Source organism: Hirundo rustica, chromosome 3, assembly GCF_015227805.2.
Source record: "Hirundo rustica isolate bHirRus1 chromosome 3, bHirRus1.pri.v3, whole genome shotgun sequence".
Classification (NCBI taxonomy): domain Eukaryota; kingdom Metazoa; phylum Chordata; class Aves; order Passeriformes; family Hirundinidae; genus Hirundo; species Hirundo rustica.
In genome coordinates, this window is record NC_053452.1 from 71412298 (window position 1) to 71437207 (window position 24910).

A 24910-nucleotide genomic window follows, 5' to 3' on the forward strand; every position below is an offset into this window, starting at 1 on the left:
ATGTGCATTAGCAAAGCTCACTATAGTGTTAAAGTGGGGCTATTATGTAAGACAGGACCATTCCCAACATGTTCCACTGATGGCCAGAAGAGCTGTTAGGAATTTTTGATGCAATTTTGTGAAAGTTGTGCATAACTGATATGTTAAACACGTTTAAACAATAAAGGCATTAGTAGCAAGTACTCATTGTATCAAGCAGCGAATTAACAGGTATTTATTTTAGACCACTGTAGGGTTTTTTAATGAAAATTAGTTTATTTTCTGGGAAAGGATGGGCGACATGCAGTGAGCTGTGCCTATACTTCTTTGATGTTTGGTCCCTGGCCCTGCTTTGAGGAGTAATGTTTTGCAATACTGCATGTGTCCATCAACTGGACTGCTGTGAGTCTGTATTATAAGTAAGGGATTCATTTATAATTTTACTATAGGAGGTAAATCAAATATAATTTGGGTCCTGTAAACCACCTTTTAGCATGGCAGCAGAGCCAGAGTTTTCACTTTTTTTAAACAAATGTTTTTGTTGCGAGACAAAAGAAAAGCATAAAATAAGGAATTTGAGTAAAAAGCATCCGTGAAAAGAATGGGAAAATGTGTTGGGGGAAAAAGAGCATAGCTAGAAAGAAGGCCAGTGTTATTTATTTACTGCTTTTGCTCTTTTAAATACTAAGTTTTTCCAGAGAGATTTAAATGTAACAGATGTGAATAGTTATTTATCTTTATGATCATTTACAAACTTTTCTTTTAAACCTGGATGTTGTTTTTTCACAGTGTCATGATAAAAGTAGTCAGTAGCTTGCTTTATTGACCCATTTGCAGACACCCTTGTTCCTCCAAAAGCAGTGAAGACAGGTATTAATCGACCAATAAAACATGCCCTGTCATGTTCAGCAAATATGAATACATCAGCCGAAAGCTTATGTGAACCATGTGTAAAATGTTTCACAGGGTCTTGCTGCTGGTAGAGTGATTCATAGTTGCATTGGACTTTATTTGGGTAAAATAGAAGTTCTTCAACTGCCTAATTTAAAACTTTGAATATGCAGTGTAAAATTATTTCTGTGTTGGTCTGTGGATTATTTGCCCATTGAGAACTGAACTGAAGTTTGATATAAATGATTCAGACATTTGGATCATTTTGTGCAACAGCAGATGGTTAAGAAAGAGCTGCCATGGTATGGAAATAAATGAAGGGCTCTGTTACAAGCTATACCTGAAGTTTAAAGTCTCCGAGTTCTACTCCTTCTTGGTTTTGCAAATGGATTTGTGCACTTTCAAGAAATGTTTTTCATTCATATTTCCTTAATACATTTTTGGCTGAGCCTCATACAAGAATCTTCTTTGGTGAGATAAATCAAACTGTGCTATTGTAAGTGTTGCTTTTGTACTGGGGATCCTTGGTATTGTCACTGAGAGCTGCCCTTCCTGATGGGTATGATTGCATTTTTTGTCCCACAATTTAATTTTCTAAAAGTTTTTTGTTTCCTGAAGTGATTGTTTTAAACACAGTTTAAATTATGGAAGTAGTTTTCTTAAAAAAGAAAAAAAAATCTCAACTAGACAATTTCTAACAAAGCCGTAGCTGACCTTGCCAATAGTAAATTGGGAGCACCCTCAGCTGTTCTTCATTTCCCATTGGAAGTGATGATCAACAGAGCTGGATTTGGATATTTTCCTTGTGCTCTCATGCTGACATTATGCAAACTGTCTCTGGAGTTGCCTGTTTTCACCCACTGATGGGTGAAGGGTTCAGCTCTCTTCATCCACCACCACCTGCCACCCTGACAGCATCAGGGGTGCTTGTGATCTGCACCCATTTCTTGGTGACAGAGTTTGAATGAGGTCAGTTCAAACACCTTTGGCATTGGTTAATCAAACATCTGAGCACTGTCAACTACAACTAGAATTCATTTGACTTTGGAGAGGTTTTTATAAGAAAGTCTTAGGAGCCTTCTGGGCCAGCTAATGTCCACTTTTATACCCACTCTTAACAAAGCAAAGCTTACAAAGCAGTGAAAATTTCTCTAGAAGTAGTAAGAGCTGTCATGATATCAGATTTTATAGCCTTTGCAATCTAGAACTAGTTTGTAAAATAGTGTTTATTTAATACTGTCCTACATACCCTCGTAAGAATGCGGTGTGGTTGGCTGGCACTTTATGTATGAGACTTAAGCTTGGGAAAAAATGGCATTCTTGGAAAACTTTGCTGAAGAAAGGATATGCCTGCCTCTGTCTTAAGCAGCAGAAGCTTTATGGCTATGTGGTCATAAGAAGTTCTGTGATTAAAATCAGCTATATTCTGGGCATGCAAGTTCATATGCTAAAGCACATCCATATGGACATAACGCCTTTTTACAACTGGCTTGTTTCTTTAGCCCAGAGATTTACAATACTTATGTTTTCAAGATTTCAATCTTCAAATATATCTTCAATTCTTGTGGATTTTTTGAAGTTAGATGCTCATTTTAGATGCTTGAAGCTTTTACATAATGTTCACGTAGCAGACAGTAACTTTTTCTGTCATTGTTTTCAATCCTGTTAATGAAATTCAAACTTGTTTAGGGATATATTTTTGTAACAAGTCATAGCATTAATTTTCTTCTATACATTGAGTAGCAATGACTGTTTAAGCTTCTTCAGTTCCTTCAGTAGATATTGGATAATATCTGAATTTTTCTTGCTGCTCAAGGACTCCAGAAAGCAATCATTTTCAACATGGGTCTTCTGAAAGATTTTGTTAACTTCAAAATTGTTTCAGGATACCTTTCTAGAGTATTTTTTTCTTATTTGGATGTAAAACAAACAATTATAAAAATCACTGCCAATTTTCAGTATCATCCAGAGAATTTTAGTAAATACTGTTTTTTCACTGAGCAGATTGGTTGTTAAGGAAAAGATTGTGTTTCGTCTTCCAACAGCTCCTGATTTTAAATTTAAAATAAATTGACCTATATCTAAACGGAAAAAAAGAGACTTGATATATGGGAAACTACTTGAATTAAATGCTCATTTTGACATTTTGCCAGTCATGGGAATTTGCACATGCTCTGGGCTGAGTTAAGATATTAAAACAAAAATACAGAAACAGAGGGAAGTTTAGGCTTGACTTTGTAAGTTGTCATATGCATAATAGCAAACATGTGGTTTCTCTGTTCTTCACTTTCCTTGTATAACTTAATAGTATGTCTGAAAGCAAAGGCATTTTGATACAGCTCTGTGTTACTTGGCATTGCAGAATTCTCCTACTTTTTCCATTAGTCTCAAATTATCCTCTCCCTTGTAACACAGCACTTCTGGGTGATATCCATAAGGGAGGAAAATTAGAGCTCAACGGATGGATTCTATTTCATTTGTTACTGATTTCATGACAGATAATACCTTGCTAGAAAACTACAGGGTCACACAGTATTCTTGCTCATTTCTAAGTAATTTAATTGACATCACTTTGAGGGAAAAGGTTTGTTGTATGAGAGGGTTTTTTATATTACTCTTTTAAAGAATATATTTTGGCTTAGTGTATGTTACGGATTTAGCTCAACTGAGAAATTACAAAATTTTTAACATTTTTGTGCTTTAACTTTTTTTTTTTTTTTCTCTGTAGCTTCTCATTACTGATTTTACTTTTTCTGAGCAAAACAGTTGTGATCTTTTCTGGTTTGGGGATTTTTTTCTTCCCCTCCTTAAAGAGTACCTAAAGGCATGACAGTATGTGAGACAGATTAAAGTAATGTCTAGCTTTGAAGACATCAGTGAATTAGTGGCATATTAACACTGTATGAGTCAAAGGAATGGCAACTGAATTTGGATTTTGGGAGGAAGTATTTGGTTTGTGTTAATTAAAACACTGTGGAAAGTAATCCAAATAGATACCTCAGATACAAAAGATTTTAAGACGGGTTGAGCATCTCTGACCTTACAGTCAAGGTAGGAAAGTTCAGTAGAGGCATAACTGAGATGCCTCTATCAGCCTCTGAGAAAGTTAATTAATCCCTGACATTTCTAAATCGCAACTTTATTTATTTTTTAACACTATCAGTCGCTCCTCACCCTTAATATGGGAGTAGAAGAGCTACAAGTCCTCTCTCACAGCCCTTCATTTCTTCAGTGCAGTCTATAAGAATTTTTAACACCTGTTACAGTTTTTTTTCTTGACTACAAAGGACAGATTGTAGGGACTTCTCAAGTTTGTTTGGGATTATTGGTTCTTGGTAACTGGGAAGGGTCTAAAGTGCAGGTGTACTCTGGGGGGGTTGCCTTTTGGGGTTGTTTTGGAGTTTTGCTTGTGGGTTTTTTTTTCTCCTCAGTCCCTCATGAGGGCTATAGTTGGCTGTTAATGTTCAGTGTGATGATAGAGTAATTAAGAAAAATATTTATATTGAATCTGTTGACAGCTCCACATATTTTGCATTGTACTTTTTGAGAAGAAAATGGAAAAGGTTTTTGTTTGAAGCTGCCAATATATTTATTCTGGTATTTTCCTCTATTCAACCCTGAAAGAATTTATTTGGCACCACAGCACCCAGAGTTTTGTTTGTCTTGTTACTTACCACACATAACTCACCTGTGCTGCACTATTAACTTCTGTGAGCTGACACGTGCAGTTTTGGTGTTTTCATGTTAGCCTTTGTTTCATTTTCAGGAGAACTGCCTCACAGATGATATTGGCATATCTAGGTGGAAGGAGCAGGTTTTCCTGTCACACAGTGCCTTGCTGGCAAAGAGCTGCCAGGCTGCGATGGAGCTAGCAAAGCACAGCGCTGAGATCCAGGACATGGCATTCCAGTATGGGAAGCATATGTCCATGAGTCACAAGGTACACCTTTTCCTTTTGTTCTTGGAGCTTCAATGTAGAAGGAAAGGCTTGTAAGATGTGTTCCTTGGGAGCTCTGTCATATACTGCATGACTTATGCTGTAGACTTTAGCCAGCAGGTGACTGTTGAGAAATTTGACTGCTGTATGGAGTGAGATGTTTGCAGAAACTGTTGGTATGAACAGCACCTATGAACTACCAAAATCACACTTCTGCCAATGGAGCTCATCACGTTAAAGACTCTGTTAACTTCCTTCTAGCGTATCTTTCTGCAGCAGCTTAAAACTTTACCTTCTCTACTCCTACATTATTTCTAAACCCAGGAGTTGCAGGAGGAAACATGTCACAGAATATGTTGAATTGGAAGGGATCCACAAGGATCATCTAGTCCAACTATTAGCCCTACACAGAACCATCCCCAACAGTCACACCCTGTGTCTGAGAACATTGTCCAAACACTTCTAAATTCTGTCAGGCCTGGTGCTGTGACCACTTCCCTGGGGAGCCTGTGCCAGTGCCAAACCACTCCCTGGGTGAAGAACCTTTTTCTAAAATCCAACCTAAACCTCCCCTGGTGCAACTTCAGGCCGTTCCCTCACTGGGCACCACAGAGAAGAGATCAGTGCCTGCTGCTCCTCTTCTCACAAGGATGTCATTGACTGCAATGAGGTCTCCTCTCAGTCTCCTCCAGGCTGAACAGACCAAGTGACCTCAGTACACTGGTGTACAGCTTCCCCTCAAGACCCTTCATCATCTTTGTAGCCTCCTTTGGGCACTCTCTAATGGTTTAATTCCTTTCTTATGTAGTGGTGCCCAAAACTGCCCCCAGCATTTGAGGTTAGGCTGACCCAGTGCAGAGCAGAGTGGGACAATCCCTTCCTTTCCCCAGCTGGCAATGCTGTGCCTGGTGCCCCCCAGGACACCACTGGCCCTCCTGTTTGCCAGGGCACTGCTGACTCACATTCAACTTGTCATCAGCCAGGACCCCAGGTCCCTTTCTGCAGCACTGCTTTGCAGCATTTCGTTCCCCAGTCTGTACGTGATGTGTTGGGTCTCCCCTGCCGCCATGCTCAGATTTGTACTGTGCGGCTCGGTTGTCCACAGCAGCATGGGCTGAGCCGTATCCCCTCTGAATAACCTGCTGTGGAGGGCAGCTAGAGGATAAGGAGGGAGGTCACCACATCTGGACAGGAGCATCCTGCACCTCTACAGCAGTAGCATTTCCTGGACAACGTCTCTGACCTCCACTAGAAGACATTGGGTCTGCAGCTAGAGTTAGTCCAGAGGAAAACACAGATGTGCTTTCTGCTGTATTGCATCACTTGTGAGGTTAGAGGTAGCTTGAGACAGGCAGACAGATCTCCCATCTGCTTCAGCTGAGTTGATCTATGGAGTTTCTAGTTCCTACAGGAGAAGGAAGTGGTTTTATAAAGCACAGTTTTACTGCCACAGAAATGCCACTATATGCTATTACTAGGTACAATTCTACCAGTAAATTACTTCAAGTGCAGTTATATCCTTAATATTTTGTGTATGCTTTAGTATTAATATATTCACCATTGACACATAGTTGTGTATTAAGGATTGCATAATTTTCATAGAAAGCTCTTAGCTATGTAGCATTAGCTTTGTGAGAAGGAAGGTCACACTGTATCTGCTTCCTCAGGTACTCAAAAGTAGAATGTAGTACCTGCACAGATTAAAACCTGATCTTCTTCCCACCAAAGACTGGATCATTCTCTCCTTTATATTTTCTCTTTTTCTTGCCACTCCACAGTCTCCTACCTGGCTGTGTCCCATGGCTTGCCCAGCTCTGCAAGCTGTCCTTTATCTCTGTCTATCTGCAGAATCTTTACATGCTTCTCTTTACCACATCTTTCCACCACTGCAAGGCTTTCAGCATCTTTCTATCCCTCCCCCAAAACTTGAAAAAGTGCAACTAGAGTACAAGTGTTGCAGTAGGAAGTGTTGTGTAGGTGTAGAATCAGGACGTGGACCTCAATTTGAGGAGTGGGTGGATATGTATCAACTTTTCCTGGGGACTGAATGTGTGTGTGTTCTTCTTTTTCAGCTACATTCGGACCTGCAGCCATTTGTTAGAGAAAGTTCTAGTGACACCATAGCCTTCAGTTTGAATTCTGCTCCTGCAATCCTTCATCAGGAATTCCGTGGAAGGGAGGCATGGCTTAAACAGATTAGAGAGGTAAAATAAAGCACTGTTTAGGATTTTCTGGTTTTGCCATGTGTTTATTTCTTCCTGTCTATACTTTGAATTTGCAAAGGAACTTAAAAATTAACAGGCAGTTTCCCTGTGCTCTCCAGTGCTTAATACCTTTCTCATCCACACTTGAACAAGGGGAATTTTAGGGACCTGACAGTCAAGCTCTGTCAGACTTTTGTATATCTGTAACAGGCAGATTCATTTGCGTGGAGCACGTGTTCCTCTGCGCTGCTTGTGCGGTCCCACATCTTAGTAAAGCTACTTTCACTGTCAGCTGAAAGCAGAGAACTTCAGCCATCACAGTGGTTGAAAGGTAGGCACACATTTCCTTCTGCCAACACCACGCTGGGAGTAGTAATTTTCAATGGAAGGGAAAAGATCTGTGGGGCTTGACTTTTTGACCACCACAAAATAGTTTTGAGATCTAGCTGCCTGATACCTTTGTTCTTAACTCTCTTATTTACCTATTTTTTTCCTCTAATTTTTACATGAGGAAGGCAATAAGAATAAAATAACTACATGGTAACTGTCACCACAGCAGGATTCAGGTCCATTAATAGCTTCCTGGGTGTTGATGAAGCACAAGTAGATAACTGTAGAAAACAACAAGAAGGGAAAAGGGGAGGGGGAAACACGAAAATGGCCAAAATTAAGCATTCTGTTGAGTTCCTGCATCAATTGGACATGTTTTGTCTGTCTAAACAACAGTGGTGACTGCTGTTTGGAAATTGACGCTTGTTGTTGTTCAGTTTGTTAGAAAGGCTGCTGCTTTCAATAAGAAGCTGGCTCTGTGCAAGAATATTCGTTCAAGAATATTGTGCTTGCTGGTGACTCCTTTCTTTGCTGGTTTGAAAGCAGGCATCAGATACAGGATGTGGAGTCTAAACCTCTGCCTAGTTCTGCACTCTCACCTGCCTTCACATACTGCAAGTGAGAGGCATGGTCTCTTCAGCCATGAAATTTTGGGAGGTGTATGCAGAATCTACTGTCCTACAGTGGTATAGAGTGGGGGTATAAGCTTCATGTGCTTAAAATGAAGCAAACCTCTTGTCACTTTGGAATTAGGGACTGGTAGTTCATAAAGCATGATGAGGCTTTTTGGAACTCAACAGTCACAACACAAGGCTCATATGCAAGTTGAATGTAAATGGATTTGGATATTGCAGTTGGACAATAATGGCATTTCCATGGCACAGTGTATAAAAGCTTTGAAACTATTTCCCATCTGCAGAATCTAGAGGAGGTTGCAGGACTCCAGGAGTGCCGTCTGTCTGCTTTCTAAATTTTCATACCAAAAATGGGCATTATAGGAACAATGAAGCAGTTCTGTGGGAAAAAGGTGGGGGTGCCAAGTGACATGTATTATGCAAAAGTATTTGCTATCTGCTGGTACTACTGTACCTCATACATTCATTTATTATACACATACTTTATACGTGATATTTACTATGCTACCACTAGTACCAACTACAATATGGAACACTAAGTCCAGTGACCTTTCTTGACTTACGTTGGTTTAGAGAGGAAAGTTGTCTTTGATTAACTACAAGCTCTTTGAGACATTATCCACAGTCACATTCACCATGTGACATTCAGTGTAGGCCAAGCACTCAAGCAGAGATTTCCTCAGCTGGCAGTGCTCGTAAGGGTGCACTCGAAAGCCACCCCCTCGTGCAGTGTCATTTGTATGGTTTTGATAGCTAAAGCACTCACAGTGCACTCACACCCTGTCAGCAGCTTAACCAGTTGAGCAAGTCTGATGTAAAAGGTAAAAAAACCATCTGTGTGTCTGAGATGGGGGTCAGAACAAGTTAGAGAGCCAAAGTACTACTGTGAGGATAAAAGAAAAAGAGCAATGGTGCAGCTGTAGTAAAGAAGGCTTAGGAGACAGATTGGATGAGATTGCTTCCTGGAGGAGCACAACAGCTATTGACTTGAATGCTTGACAGGACCTGATCATGAGTAAATATTCTTGCTGTTGGTAATGAGAACAAGCGCAGGAGGAGGCACACTGAGCACACCTCTCCTGGTATTGCTACGGCTGAAAAGCATCTTCCTCAGACACGTCAGATTCTCTGCTGCAGTGTGAATCTGCATATAGGCAATCCCTGGTTAAGGAACATGTTTCTGGTGTTCTAATATACCATACAACTACTAGATATATTTTGAAGAAGCTGTAAGATCCAATCAGGTGAATAAAAGCTGACAAATCAAAGAAGATGAGAATATACGAATAAGGAAGCAGTAACTGGCAGTGGTTTTGCTACTCCCAAATGCTATCAGGCTGTCTTCTTTCTTCTGCATTCCAGAAAAGCTGGCTCTGAGAAGACTAAAGGGAGAAGCAAAAGGGTTTTGTGGATCAATCCCCTTTCTCCTTTAGAGGAATCAGTTCTGTTATCTACTGTTCTCCTTCATGTTCAGTTTGTTTAGTCTCTCATCAGTTCTTTTTTCTATTTCATTTTTCCTCCATTACAAAAATTAACTCATTTTTCAAGTCAGTGCCATCTTGGCAACATCTCTTTGTTGTGCTTGCTACATAGTGTTCCTCTTCAGTGCAGGTCTCAGCTCTTCTCATTATCCCAGTTGGTCTGTTCCTTTGGGCTGATCTCTGAAGTCCCCAGAGGACACGGACAGGTTGTGGTCCTGATCTACATCTTTTCAGGAGACACATTGCAGAAGAACTGAGGTTTGAGGTCTTCCCTTGAGGAAGCTAGAGAGAAAGAAACAGGAGATTTTTTTTTTTTCCTCAATGAATCTGGAAAGAGAAGAGCTGGAGTGGGATGAAGTGATAATGGCACATCTGGATCAGCTCTCAGGGAAGGGTTTTCAGGTTGGTTAAGTGCTAATGCTCTGGTTCTGCCAGAGCACTGCCACCAAGTGAGAAAGACATCTACATCATTTTGTGACAAAATTCAGGAAGTTGGACTACATATTTGCCTGCATCTGGGCAAGAAGAAATTTTAAATTTATTTGTGTTTCTTTCTGAATGTATTAGGAGTTACAGGCTGTATTTATCTATTGCTTACTCAAAAGGTGATGCCGATGCTTAAATCAAGAGCACCTCTAGCCTGGGTGTAACAGCTCTGACAGTATCCCACAGCTCCTTTTGGGAGCTCTAGACTATTGCCTCATGCAAGTCAGTGTAAGTATACAGAGTTCTCTTTAAAGAAAGTAAATCCTGTTATTGTTGATAGGAAGCATAGTTTATTTCAGAATCTTATGGGAGAGATTAGTTAATGCAAACAGCAAGATTTCTTAAGACCAAAACATTTTGGATTCACCAAATGTTTTAACTACATGTCATAATAAAAAAGCCTAAAAATTACACTGAGTATCTGCAGCTCTCATCTGAAACAGAACCATGTAGTGTAAGCTGGTAACACATTTGGTTGTATTTTAGGGTTTTCTGTATAAGATTCCTAAAGAAAGTAAGTTATGTTTAAAGTAGGAGCTCATTTAATTGCATTCTTTATTTTTGCAACTCTAGTTTGTAGTATGTAGCGTCTGATATAAAATCTCTTTCTTTTTAAGGCACAAGGAAAAGGAAACATTGTGGACTATAAGAAGGTTGGTAAATTACATTTATATCTAATTTTTAATATCTTTTTAAATATTTTCAAGAATATTCCTGACAGTTGAGAGAAACTTTCTTATTAAAGCTAGGTTGTAAGTTGTGTCTGTGTATATGAAGGGAATTTATTGATGTTAAAAAGCTACTAATAGATAGCTGTACTGTAACTATACAATGTAGCTGTTTAATAACAACATTTTAATAATGTATCTAATAATAGTAATTTAATAACATGGTTATTGAATAATCATTTTTACTGTCATTTCTCCCATTTACTTCCCCAAACTCGATTTTCAAACCAGGCTTCTGATAGCTTTGGCTGTCTTTTTTTTCCTGGAGTCATTTGCAGGTTAGATCCTGTCAGTGGTCTTTCTCTATTGGTAAAGTACACTGCTAATTTTTTTTTTTAATCTCTCTTTATTTCCATGCCATCTCTTAAAAAATGTACACATACAATAATTTGGTTTCTTCCAGTCCCCATTACAACTTTTAGCTTCACAGCACTGTCTTTGCTACTTCTCTATAATAAAGGCAGACCTGAACTAAGTGGCTTTACTGGAAGTAGCTGGGACACCTTTAAACTCTTAAAGGGCTGCAGGAGATGGCTGGCAAGGTTCCTCTGGTTAAATATTGGAGCATAGCATGCTTGTGGTGGAGAGAGATGACACTGTGTCCCCAGCTTGCTGAGCATGAGCCTGACTTGTTCTGAGTCTTAAGCAGATCATGAAGTCCAGTCAGTTATCTCCACCATCAGTGGGAAATAATATATAAATTACTGAGGCACATGCATGATTGAGAATTGCTTCTTGAAGTGGGGCCTGAAGAGTGTTACAGCTCTGATTGCTGCTCATATGGAAGGCTAACACACAAGTACAGGTCAGATTATTGTAATTATTCTGTATTATGAAAAATTGCAATTTGGATTATTAAAAAACCTCTTTGCCCTTCCTTCCTCTTAGAACGTCAGAAGGATCTCAACTTACTTTGCTATTTAAAATCACTGTGCTTTTAGGTTGTTCTCTACACCAGTCACAGATGTATCAGTTTTCTTTCTTCTAAATCACCAGTAAGATCAAAAAATTTATTCTTCAGATGTGTCTCGGGGACACTCCTGTGAATGTTTAAGCTAAGTTAGTTACTTTGGCAAGTCCAGAATGAGTTTTTTCCTTTTAATTGTTACAATTGTGATCCACAAAGTGTCATTTCCATACTTTGGAAAAAAAAGGCAAAGCAAAGTATCTAAATTTGTTTTACTAGATCAAACATTTGTCAGAGTATTCTGTATTTTGACAGAAATTATTTCAGATCTTGGATCCTTCACATGAAATTTTAAAACTTACATTATGCTTAGGCAGCTTGGGCACTTGAATAAAAGGTAAAGAAGAAGAGAAAGCCCTTCAGGTTTTGTATTTTGAACAATTGACTTCTGCCAGAAGGCACATGATTTCTGCTGGCTTTGGGTAATTATCTCTTGCACAAGCACAGATATTATGAGGTGAATTATAGTGAAAAATTCAAGGTAAATTCAAGAAATGAGATCCACACACTTGCCTCTTTAAAAGGCAAAAGTCTTATTTCAATTTTGAGACTGCTTAAGAATTTGGAATTGTTGTTTTGATGCATGTTATATTAAAATAGTACCCCTGATTTTCTTCACTGACAAAAAAAATACTTGCATTGTACTAGCAAGTTTAGTGAGGTCTCTGACACACTTATAGTAGTGAAATGCTTTCTGTTAATTTGTATAGGTCTGAGACTGCCATGTCAATAAGGTCATGTGAATTTCTGCAAAATTTTTTAGGGGTTTTTCATCCCAGCTTTGCTCAATCTTTTTATCAGAAGGATTTTTCCTTCTGATCACAAAAGCATTAAGCTCTGTGTTCTGAATACATTTTCTCACATTAGTATCTGAGTGTTTCACTCTGTTTTTTCCTATGCTATCACACCTCATCAAGACAAATTATTGATCCATCATTGTGGTGCTTGAAAGTCTCTCCCAGAGATGAAAGAATTGTTCCAGCTGTTTTTGTGGTGTTTCTCAGATAACAAAAGGGAAAGTACCAGTGCATGTGAGGGACAAATTTCATGACTGCCATTGAAAGAAACATGAACCTTCCTGTCCCCCTCATTTGTATGTGGCAAAAATTTCAGACTTCTTAAAATCAAGAAGCTTTTGTCCATATACCTTGCAGGCAAGATAAGCTCTGTAATTCTCAAACAACAAATTGGGATTCTCAATTTGATTGTTACCACTTGACAATATTGATTAAAAACTCTCTGCTAAAGTTGAGGCCTTAATGGTGCTTGGCATTATACGGGCTTGTTAAAGGAGTGTAACAAAGACCCAACTAGCAGCAGAAATGAGCAAGCTGGGAATAATTCTTGTTTTCTGTCCAAGGCTCTAGAAAAATTATAATATAATACTAAATGAAGAAATAAATCTTGTATTTTGCAGCCAATGACAATGATTTGTTACTTTTCTAAATGCAATATTCAGAAAAGATAAGTCAAGTGAGAGAGGACATAGCAAAATTTTTTTTTTTTTTTTTTTTTTTTTTTTTTTTTTTTTTTTTTTTTTTTACTGTAGCCCTGTCCATTTGCTCTGCTGTCTGTTATAGAGGTTTTTCACCCAAACTGGCATGGAAAGCGTGGCATAGTCTGGCATAGTACGCTGTGACATACTTTCTTGGTTTGTATATGAAATATTGTGCACTGCATCAACACCAGGAGCTGAGTATGTACAGTATTGGAAGGGATGAGTCAGGATGGGGTAGATCCAGCTGTTCATACACGGCATGGCACTAAAATCTTTACTTCCCATATGGTAGGAAAGAGAGAAGAAAAATGGGAAAGGTGACATTTGGCTTCAAGGAGGTTTCTCAGTGGTGGCCTACTGCCATGTCCCTAATAAATAACAATAGCACAGCGCCAGCCAGAGGTGCAGGCTGCCCTTGCCCACCCCACTGCTGGCTGCCACGGTGAGCGCAGCCAGCCTGTGCAGGTCTGCAGCCCCTTGGTGTAAGGGACAGTCACTCCATGGCTTTGTTAACGTGCTAGGGAGTTGTCATGACATGTGTCATGGGACTGTAGGCCACAGGCTGTTCACCCTCTTGCTCCTGAAATGCAGCAAAGAGTTAAAAACAGAGGGTTGTTGTTTGTAGATGCTTCTGACCCCTGTTGGTTTTGCATGGAGATTTGTCTTGTTTGTTTTGGAGCAACCACTGCCATTAGTTCTTTTTGTTATGTGTGATGAAAAACACAGCATAGTCAGTGATTTAATGAAGATGGAGCTTTTTAGATGTGTTAGTAGTATTACAAAAGCATCCACACCATTCAGATGAAGCAATTTTCTTATTTTGTGAATTTAATATCTGAATTATCAAGGTATACATCCAGTACCAACAATCAGTTGCATCTTTGTTTGTAATCAGTGGGTATTTTCCCACTTCTTTGGGGTGAGGATCCAGCATAACTTTTGTTTCATTAAAGCAAATAATCATCACATGTTTTAACATAAATATGAAGTTGATTGCTTCTGTGTGCTAAGATGATAATTAACAATCACTGTTTGCATTAGTGGGATTTAAGAAAATTATGCTTTTGGGTAAAGAGTGTTCACAACTTCCATTGTTTAGATTTAAAAGCTAGTGGGTCTTGTTAAGTTCATTGTGAAAGACATAGAAAGGCTTTGGTGTCCCTTCTAAGGTAATAATGAATCTGTACAATCAATCAGTGTCTTGGGGTGGCTTGTAATTTTTTGGCAGAGTGTTATAAGAGCTGTGTAACAGCAGTGTTTCCTGTAAGCAGTCCATCTTTCCTCTCCTGTTGGGAATGACCCTCCCCACGTTTGTTCTCATACTGTATATAGTGTGGGTTTCAGTTTGAAGTAAAAAGAAAATTTTTCTGTTTGTCAGATGAATAAAGAAAATATATTCTACTCTACTGATAGAAGCTTCTGCAGGGTGTTTGGGTCCTTTGAAGATGCATTTCTTTAGCTTTTGTAGAGAAAATGTTTCTCAGAGAATATTTGATAAATACTGCCCCAGTTTCAGCTGGCATATCCTGTTGCATTTAGCCAACAAAAACTTTAAAAAAAAAGATATTATGATGTGATGCAAATAAGTGATTGTCTAGGGCTTTTTGGAGAAGGAAGAGCTCAACCCTATATCCAGCCACAAGAATGGATGCTGAAACATTCCAAAGTACTTCTTTAGAAAATAAAGGAAAAAGTTGACAGAATTTATCTACTACCTAGGAAGAATGTTGATACATTTTAAGGTTAACATTTCAGCAGTCTAAACCACCAGTGTTTATTAAGCATGCTGTTCCCACTAAAAGGAAAACAAATTTAGGAAAGCCAGTGCAGAAAATTAAGGAAAGCTGCCACAGACATTTTGAGCATTATTCCGTCACTCAGTTGCAGATCAATTTAGATTTTTGGGTTTGGGGGTTTCTCTTTGTTTCAGCAAGTACTGTGCAATTCAGAAATGTGGAATATTTTAGCTCACTTCAGGATCAGAGAGAATGCGTGCCATTCAAAGATTTCAATAGATAACAAATTATCTCGTTTAGGATAATCCTTCTAAAACAAAACAAAACAATCTGAAGTTACTTTTGATATTTTAAATAATTAATCCTAGGTTGGACTATGGAAAAAAAAAATCAGGAATTTCAGTGCTCGCTTTCTGCCTTTGCATATAAAGTCTATTACAGCCTAAATATTCACCACATATTCAGTGAGCCTTCCCACCCCACCCCACCCCTGATGTGTTGCTCCCTACAGGTAGCACTGTGTGAAAGAAATCTTCTTTCCTTTGGTTCATGAAGCAGAAACGTCTCAGCAGAGAAGATCTGAAATTGGTAGACTTTGTACTTGAACACCTGCTTAGTTTTTGACTCCTTTAGTTCGTCAGTACTTTCCTAGCTTTCTTCTTTGACCTCTTGCTGCTTCAGACCAGCTGTTCTGTCCAACAGCAATCCAGAGCAGTTGGTCTGAAAGGCAAATCCTTCACTTCTGTGGTATGGATGAGAAATCCTCTCTTTGCCTTTTTGAAACAAACAGACGGAGAAACATGGTACTTTTAAACTCTATTCACAGAATCATACAGTAATGGAAGTTGGAAGGGACCTCTGGGGGATGTCTGGTCCAGCCTCTCACTCAAAGCAGAGCCAGTATGGGTTTGCTCAGTTAAGTTTTGAGTATCTGCAACGGCACAGATTGCAGAATGGTGCAGATACCTTGTGGAGGAGATCACGTCTCATCTGAGCCTCAACTTGGCTGTGCTACTGCAAGACTATTCTTTAAGCTGAATTTAAATAACCAAAACCCAGTTGGTGATTTTTGCAGAGTCTTGGCACCTCTAGAATGAAGTAAGGCTTTAATGCCAGTGGTCTGAACAAAAGCTTAAAAGTGAAAATGCAGTATTCCAGCATATCTAGCAGTTCAACTGGAGAAAAGTGTAGCTAAGCAATCTGTGTTTTGACTTGTATTCAGTTTTAATTACTGAATATCATTCTGAAGAAGGTTGTGTGGATTAAATTGTTCCTACAAGTGAAAATGCGCACAAAATTAAATATGCCGTATAAGTAGAGACTAAAAGAGCAGATTCTTATATTTAGAATAAATTAATGAGGCAGCTTATATAAAGTTTATAAAGTAAAAAATAAAAGCAGTTAATTTTCCTCTTCTGTTCATTTGCTGCAAAAATTAGCAGCTTCTATCCAACTTTAAAAATAATTCATCTATACTGGATACATTGGGGTTTTTTCTTCTGTGTCCTTAGTTTGCGAAGCTCATTACATAAAATTATTGAAGCTCAAAATTTGAGAGAGAGTCTGAAAATGTAATTGTAATATAACCAAGAGTACAACTGAAGTCCTAAATTAGGGGGCTTTTACATACAGCAGGTCTACTGAAGCCTGGTTTGTTATGGAGTTATTTCCTGTATTTCTTTAAGAACTATCCCACTACAAAAATCCATATTTGTACTTCCCTTTTACAACCCCAGTTGAGATAGAGCTAGCATGCAGTCTGGTTAGTTCAGACTTCTTTGCCTCTGTGTGTGCTTATTTGAGTTGACCGGCTGCTTCTGCAAATGAATATAAAAGAGGTAAGTTTTTGAGCACTATAAACTGCTCATCTCTAACTGAAAAGTTTGCCATATAAGCAGGCATTTTCCATTTTGACGTTCCTTGAACTTTGCTGGGAACCATTCAACAGCGGATTAGTCTGATTTTTGTGTACTGATTGCTCTGCCTATGGTTTGACACGAGCTTTGCGATTGTATTGGCTTCAAAGCAGTGCATGTGTCTGAGGGCTTACACAAGACAGGCGTGTAAATGGATTGTGTCCTTGTGTTAGGCTCTCCCCCTTTCCAGCCTCTGCTCTTTCAACTCAGTCATGGTACATATATGTGAGCATATATACGCCTAGGCTAAGCTTCTCTGGCTTTTGACCAATTTGAAGACTTTCTAGGAGCTATTTTCTTTCCTGTTTACATCCCAGTATGTACTTCCATGAGTGTTAAGAGTTATGCTAATCCTTTTTAATAAGCTTTAGAAAATCGGCAGAGTTTAGTTCAAGATGTGTGGGTTCTGCAGTCCCACAAGGTTGTGTCTCAAAGAAGAGGAAGGGACACCTTTGCATGCTGCTAGAGTCCCTCATCTCACCTATCCTCACCTTTACTGCAGAGCTCTGGAAATATGGCTGATTCCCACTCATTAGAAGACATGTTGAATTAGCTATGTGATGCATTTATGCCTCAGGGCAAGTTCCTTTCCAGCACACAGTGCAGGAGGATTCCAGCTGAAGAGGAGAATAAAATTTTTATGAACTGGGACTTGAACACTCAAGTGCTGTAATATGCTTTCAGCTAATTTCATCTTTAACTACAGATAATGAATCCATTTTGAGATAAGAACCATCATTCATGCTGTGTGAATGCAAGTATGTATAGAAAGTGTGTGACTTACAATTTGGTCATATCTAGGAATTTTTTTTTAAGCTACGATTTGAACTGGATATGTAAGGTCATACTGATATATTTTTTTTAATAATTTGGGCACTGAGCTGTGTATTGATGAAAAACATGACCTAGGAAGCTCTCTATAATTTGTTATTGCCTGTATCCAAGAAAAGCCATTTTTTTAAAAAGCTGGTGCAGTGATGTAAGACAGGTATGAAAGCCATGTGGGGCATGGTAAAGATCATGAAGTGCTGTAATGCTTTTGGAAAAATCAAATCCCAAAGATCCACCTGGCCTTTGTTCCCAGGCTCTGGCATGAGGCATCAGGCTGGAGTTGGTCTGGGAACATCTGTATTTTAGAGTAGAAAACATAATAGTGTTTCATGACAGTCTCATGATGCTGTTAAAAAAACCCAAACAACTAATTAAAATAAAAAAGCCCTTACTAAAAGCTGTTTAGAGCTTCTGCTAAGTTCAGGTATGAGTAAAATAACATGTTTTATTTTGTCAGTTTTGTTTGTATTGTTTCATAGGAAATTTTAACCCATCATTTACCCAAGTTTTTTAGGTTTCAAATCTTTCCAGCAACTTGCTGTGAAATGTCAGTTGTTCCATAAAAGTATTTTCTTTCTCATATGGTGTATCACCAAACCTTTGTCAAATTCAGTAGCCTTACTGATATGATGGAGTTTGCATGAGTTCAGTATGATAGTTTGCCATTTTACTGACAAAAGTTGCTTTTGTCCTCTGTGACCAATGTAATCACATGGTCAACAAATAGAAACCCCTATTACAAAATGCAGTTGTTCCACCTGTGTCGTCCTATGCGGGTTTCCGAAAGCAGGAGTTGGAATGGCTGTTCATAAAATGCAGGTTTTCACTGCAGAAAACAGGCGTGTGAGCGAACGGCTGGTTTGCCAGTTCTGAACAAAAGCTCTCAGGCAGTGGCTGAGGTATGAAATGTTCAGATATGTAAAAATCTAATTTTATTTTTTTTTTTTTAGTTTAAGTGTGCCCTTTGGAAAGCCAGCATCTTTCAGGTGATGAAGTAACGGGTGGTGTGGGTTACGTTACACACAGTTTCACTGCAGTGGGGAGCTAAGCGGAGCAGCTGAGAGGGTTTAAGGGCTTTGTCTGATGGCTTTGCCTTAACCTCGGGAAGAGGCGGTAGAAGCCCGTGCTCCCAGAGATAATTGTGCAAGGCTGAAACCCTCCCCACACCGATGTGCCTGTGTTTTCCAACAGCTGCAGGAAGCAATCAAGGCTGGCAAAGGTGTGACTTCTGCCATCGACCTCTGCCGCTGCCACGGAAACAGAGCGCTGGCAGCCCTGGAGCGATTCCCTCCCTCGGAGGCCAGGGACGCCTTGGCCAACATTGTCTACGCCGTGACCAGGTTTCCCTGACCTGCCGCTCCGGGAGGAGCTTCTCTCCCTCCACAGGTGGAAGCAACGCGGCGGGGACACAGCGCTGCCTCGCACCTCTGAGCACCTCATCCCGTCCCGGCAGAGGAACGCGCGCTCGCCGCCGCCGCCACCAGCAAAATTCGGGAGAGGAAAGAAAAAAGGTCACAGACGGTTTTCGCTTGTCGTGCCAGAAGCGCACTTGAGGCTGCACCGGCAGAAATAATTAATGAGTCCCGTTTCCGTGACCTCAGCAAATGGACAGGAAATAAGTCGGTATTGATTGGGCACCAGCGGGGACGGCGCCAGGGCGGAGGCCGGTGGTTTTCCTGCCAGAGGGAGGGAGGGATGGAAGGGTGTGAAGATCCAGGTGTCACAAGAAACACGCTCAAACCTGCCCAGAGAGAGTGAGCTGCCGAAGCCGAGAGTTAGCATACCCTCATCCAAAGGGAAGGGCAGTTTGGGGGATTAATGGGGGAAAATCCCTCTCTGTCTGCATGCAGTTATGTCTCCTCACACTTTTATGTATTCAAATGTAAAATTACCCTGTGCCTAATGAGTTCTGTATTTGAGAAACTTGCTGAGAAAATGTGTTAAGCATGGTTAGTAGGAGCTTTAAAATATTTAATCAAATATTAATTTGGCTCTGTTAAGGGAACTGAGTGCCCGGAGTTTATACTGTGCCTATGTAAAATGTTGCTCTGGGTCAAAGAGAGAGGTTTTTCCAGCTCTTCTGGGGGAGGGAATATCCCTCCCTCAGATCCAGCAGTTTGTTTCAACAGTCCTACACAAAAGAATTTCCTATGTTTGTGACACTCGTGTTAATTTAAGCCAAATAAATGTTAATTTGTAAGGCTAAACATCAGCCTTTGGCAGAAAGGTCGCAGGAATGCTCCTCTGTGAGTAGTCACTGCACTGAATAAAGTGCAGAAAATACTGGAGAAGTTTTGAACCTCAGTGTGTTGGATTTTCAAGTCCAATTATAGACAGCTTATAAGGTGTATCAGGAGCCTGCAATTTGAGACCGTCTCTGTTTTGTTCATAGGAGATGATTTTTGTGGTTTGCACGCGTGCAATCTGAGAATGCCGTTGACAAGAAGGCTGAGTTTACATAAATGATCTAGATTGAGACTCAGCTACCTTTCTTCCTTCTGTGGTGTAATTACAGCCCAATCTGGAGACAGCTAGCACAGCAAACAGATTTCATTACATCCCTCACTCAAACACTAAGTGGAGTTATTTCTGTTAAATTCTCTCCTCCCTCCTTTTCCCCCTGCACTCTGTCCCCGTCGCACAGCTTGTTTGTCATAGATCAGCGTGTTGCATTCCACCAAATGCAAAATATAAATAAAAACTCTATCCTCTAAAAATATACTGAAAATACATCGTGTGTAACGTACATAATATTCTGTGTACGTTCTGCCCACACTATACCATGATCTTCAATGTACAATAAGCAAGCTTGAGTCACAATCTTTGTTTAGAAGCAGCATCCAGAACTCAGGACTCACTTTGTTCTGGAGAATGGCTTCAACAGCAGACCCCTTCTTACTTGCACTTCCTCTCTTGCCTCTCCTGGTATTTTCTTTCTTCCCAAGACTCTTGCACTTCTCCCTGAGTTTCTGTTACTGCAGCAGGAAGGCTGAAGACAGAAGAGAAGCACTGAGAAGCGTGGTTTATTCCAGGCAGTTACCCATCAAGTTCCCTGAAGTTCTCCTAATAAAAAATGTGCTTGAGAGAACTACCAAAGTTCAACCAGAGTCATATTTCAGCTTTCTTTGGCTCTTGTTTTTACATATTACATAAAGTAAGAGCCATTCATCATCTTTTCTTTGTCTTACATCTATGTTAATTGGTTCATAATGATATAGGGCTGCAAAAATATTTAGGGTTGCTGGAGATATTCTGAATCACTTCACCTCAGCTGTGTGAAAGAAATACCAAACATACTGCAAAACTATGTACACATTCATTTTTTCACAAAAGTACAAGTTTTTATTTGTACTTGTTACCAATAAAGGGGGAATCACCAAAAATTACTTTTTATTATAATCACTAGAATGTTCTGATTGCTCTTAAGTAATTCAACCTTAATTAAAAAAAATACCAAACAAGCAATGTGAGTTGTCCCTTATCAATATTGTCAAGTAATCTTACGTTTAAGGTCTTTGCCTGTAATTCTTCAGAATTTTTTATTGTCTTGTGTCCTCCAGTTAAACTACGAGCAAGGTATTGTACCCCTCTGTCAGACTCTGGGTGAATTAGTCATTGCTGTGTACTGATGTACTCCTCATGCTTCATACAGTTTCTGAGCAACGTGTAGCCTTAGGGCTGTTCTGGTCTGGTCATAGTCTTTATTTTTGTTTCCTTGGTTCCTTGTCCCCACCTACCTCTAAAGCAGGTCAGGGAGAAGGAGGCCTGTGGTCTGAGGAAGGTATTCACACCATTTACTTTGGTCGCCCAGCTATTCAACCAGACATTCCTGGTGGCTGCTCCTCTGAACTTATCACCAGTATGGAATTGCTGCAGCATTCCACAGATGCACAAAGTACAGGATAAGGTCCCAGCTGCTTTTTAAACCAAATTAAAATAAAAAAGTTACCCTGATCTACTGCATCCCGCTTGTGATGGAGTTAATTTTCGTCGTTGTTTCCTATACAGTCCCACATTTTGGATGTGTAACTAAAACAGCATTGCTCACCCTCTTTGCTCAGCAGTGCTTGCATGGTGCCAGGGCTTCCTCTGCTCCTCACTCCGACACCCAGTGAGGGGTTGGTTGTGGGCAAGGGGCAGGAGGGGGCACAGCTGACCTCAGAGATAATCTGTGCTGTACAAGATCGCGCTCAGCAACAAAAATGGGATGGGGAGGGGGGATGTTCCAGGGGCCTGTTGCTTGAGGACTGTCTGGGCATCAGTCGACTGGTAGTGATTGCTTTTTCCTTGCTTGTTTTTCATGGTTTTGTTTCCATTTTTTTCCCCTTTTATCTATGAAGCTGTGTTTAACTCAACCCACAAATTTTCTCACTGCTGCCCTTCTCTGGGGTAGAGTGTGGAGACACTTCTCTGTTAATGGTTAGGGATTTTTAGAAGAATCTACTAAAATTGTATCTTTTATTGGTGGCATCAGTTTCAGTTTCCTACAATATTTTTGACCCTTTAGGATTGTAGCCTCAAATTGTTCCAGAAATGGGAGTAAGTTCAGTAAAAAGCTCTCTTCTGGTCTGAGAGTCTCCTTGCCCCCACTCATGCCCACTGAGCTGAAGCACCATTAAATACCAAGGGGAAATAGGCCGACATCATAAGGCACTTTAGTAGACTGCCTTTATACTCCTCAGATCCCCATCACCTGCTTGTAAACACTTTCTGAATGATTTTGCATTTACTTTTAGTAAAGGAGCAAGTCATGCAAATACAAAAACCCCTTGTTTGCCTGCCTCTAGCCTCACACTGCCTCAGCTGGATAAAGAGGAATGCTTTTCCCTGTTCCTCTGTGCTGTAAGAACTTGGGAGCAGCAATGAACTTGATTGGGCATGTCTAACCCCAGATATGCTTTATCTCAGCCCAGAAAATACCTCTATGAGAGACTGTATACGTCCTTTTTCTATACAGAACTAAAACCCCACCCTACATCCCATGGTGGGGGGCACTGATTGAGCAGCTCAGAGGTGTTTAGCACAATACTTTTTGGTACCCAGGATGGGACACATAGGGCTCAAGATAAGAAGGTGTTTTACCAGAGTGTGCTAGAGGGAACCTTTTATGCCTGTTTAGTTGTTGCTGGTTGTGATGTTGACTTACTCAGTCTCCACGCAGGTTTATTTGTTCCCTTACCCACTCCCTGTCATGTTTACTGAAGAGTAAACATGAGTTTGAGTTCTTGTTGAAGGCTGGTTTGTCTTACACAGTTTGTTGTGCTATGTAGCACTTGGGTTGTGTTTTCCCTTGGAGAACTATGATGAAAGCACTAGCCCTGAGCCTAATCTGGTATTTGGGCTCTGCGTTGCTGCTGTCCCAGTACTTTGGGAACCATCTCGTGGAAATAATTAACAATTACACCTTTTCTCTCTTTTCATCTGAGAGACAGTTTGTGGAGGAAACAACAGCACCTTCCCCTTCGCCTCCTGCAGGGTATTTGCTTTCCATCTTGTTACAATGACTTCAGTATTTTGAAGACACCTGGGTAATCAGAATGTTCACATCAATGTGTCGCAAGAATCTGTATCCAGCTTTTCCTAGGATTAACTGAGTATTTAGGAATATCACACAGGGATGTGCCCTGAGGTTGTGTGGTCATGAGTGGCAAGGTATCTAGAACAGTTTTTCCCTCTGATGGTGTGGGACCCAACTGCCAAACATGTGCAGGATCCTGAAAAAGTGACAGTACACTCGAGAAAAGGATGCCCTGGCTGCGCTAAAGGAACGCAGCTTCTCACACTGTGCTGGGCCTGGCCTTCAGCACCCTTAGGGGCAGAGATGGTCTCTCTCTCTCTGAAGTCACACAAAAAGCACCATGGCTAAGCCAGACACCCACCTCTCAACTCTGTCAGTTACCCCTACAGTCAGGAAGAAACAATGGAGGCAGAAGGCAATTGCCTCAGTCAGGGAGAAAGCTTCTCCCAAGTGGGAGCAGGAGGAGGATTTGGAGAGGCAGCCTGTTGTGCAGCTGAACAGTCACAAGAACAGGAGGGGAAAGAGACACAAATCATGAACAAGGCAAAAATCGTCAAGATACACATAAATAGAGCCATCAACCTGGTGAGGTAATTATCAGCTGGCTGCTGCAGTGCTGTGGTACTGGAGCCAACAGTCAGGAATTAGAGAGCAAAGAAGCCCAGCAGCTGGGATCCCTCACAAGGCAAGGGGGCATCAACAAAAGGATTGGAAAAGTAGCAAAAATCAGCAGCCTCTGGAGGCAGCTTGTGTTGAATGTGAAGTATCCCCTTGAAGAAGGTCTTGTAAATTATTAAGGTAAGAGTGGAAAACCACTGAGAGTATCCATTCTCTGAGGGAATTAGCATTGATAGAGGTTATCTATCTATCTACAACAGACTGGACAACAACTAGGCATCTAAAGACTCGGATGAAATCCAGTCCATGCAGTGGAAGTTTGTATGGAGCACAGTCATCATATGCCAGCACCTGGTGCTGGTGACTTGGCCAGGCACCAAGGCCCCAGCTGTGCAGTCTGCTGCAGCAATTCAAACAGAATTTCTCTCCCACCCACCCCTGCAGGCCTGTGCCTCAGCTGGGGAGAGACTGTCCCAACAGTTGCAGCTATTCAAAGACCGTGTGTCTTCCTGCTCCTCCCTGCCATCCACCATCTAGTCTAACAAGGGAGCTGGTTTCTGCTTGGGGGGGAAGGAAACGTGTACACGTTTGTGAGCCACCCTGTGGTTCTGTCTGCATTACCAAGAGGAGAGCACGGGGCAGTGGGATGCCTCAAATGGAGAAGCTGCGGTATGTGAATTGCAAGGAATTTGGTGGCCAAAAAGGGCCCCTACAGGAGAATTTCCTCTCTGGGTGCTATTGAGCAGTTCCCCAGACAGTGCAGAAGGACTGATACTGCCTTCGACCCCAGTGTGGAACTTCTGGTTAGCAGAAAAAGGATCAGGTAATGAATACACCATCCAGGAATTGAGGGGCCCTGCCTCTGGCCAGGAGAAGAGAAAGGATTACCAAGTTTATTTGACTGCATGGATTTGATGGCCTGGCACACCTGATCAGCTGGCTGTGCTTCTCTTAATGTAACCCTCCATGTGCCTTGCTTTATTGGCAAGAAAGCATGCACACGTGGCCCATATTTGACTTAGTGTTGAACTTGACAGAAGTAGCTGAAAGATTGAAAAGCTCCTCTTGGCCTAATGGAAACATTAAGGAAGCATTCTCTGGAGCTGATGAGGAGTGCTTCTTGCCCCAAGCGGTGCTAAGGATCCCAGACCAGTG

General features: G+C 40.6%; 1 protein-coding gene across 2 annotated transcripts in view; it reads left to right on the forward strand.

Annotated features, from left to right (window-relative positions):
- PDSS2 (decaprenyl diphosphate synthase subunit 2) overlaps window positions 1-21581 on the forward strand; it is a 113954-nt gene extending 92373 nt beyond the window's left edge. The window contains exons 5-8 of one of the 2 annotated variants that reach the window (XM_040059624.2): window positions 4637-4810; window positions 6880-7011; window positions 10561-10596; window positions 18811-21581. In XM_040059624.2, coding sequence (XP_039915558.1) covers window positions 4637-4810; window positions 6880-7011; window positions 10561-10596; window positions 18811-18969 — 501 coding nt within the window. In that variant the 3' untranslated portion in view covers window positions 18970-21581. The remainder of the gene's footprint in view (window positions 1-4636; window positions 4811-6879; window positions 7012-10560; window positions 10597-18810) is intronic. The other variant, XM_040059625.2, reaches the window with a different exon arrangement.
- Window positions 21582-24910: the final 3329 nt, after the last annotated feature.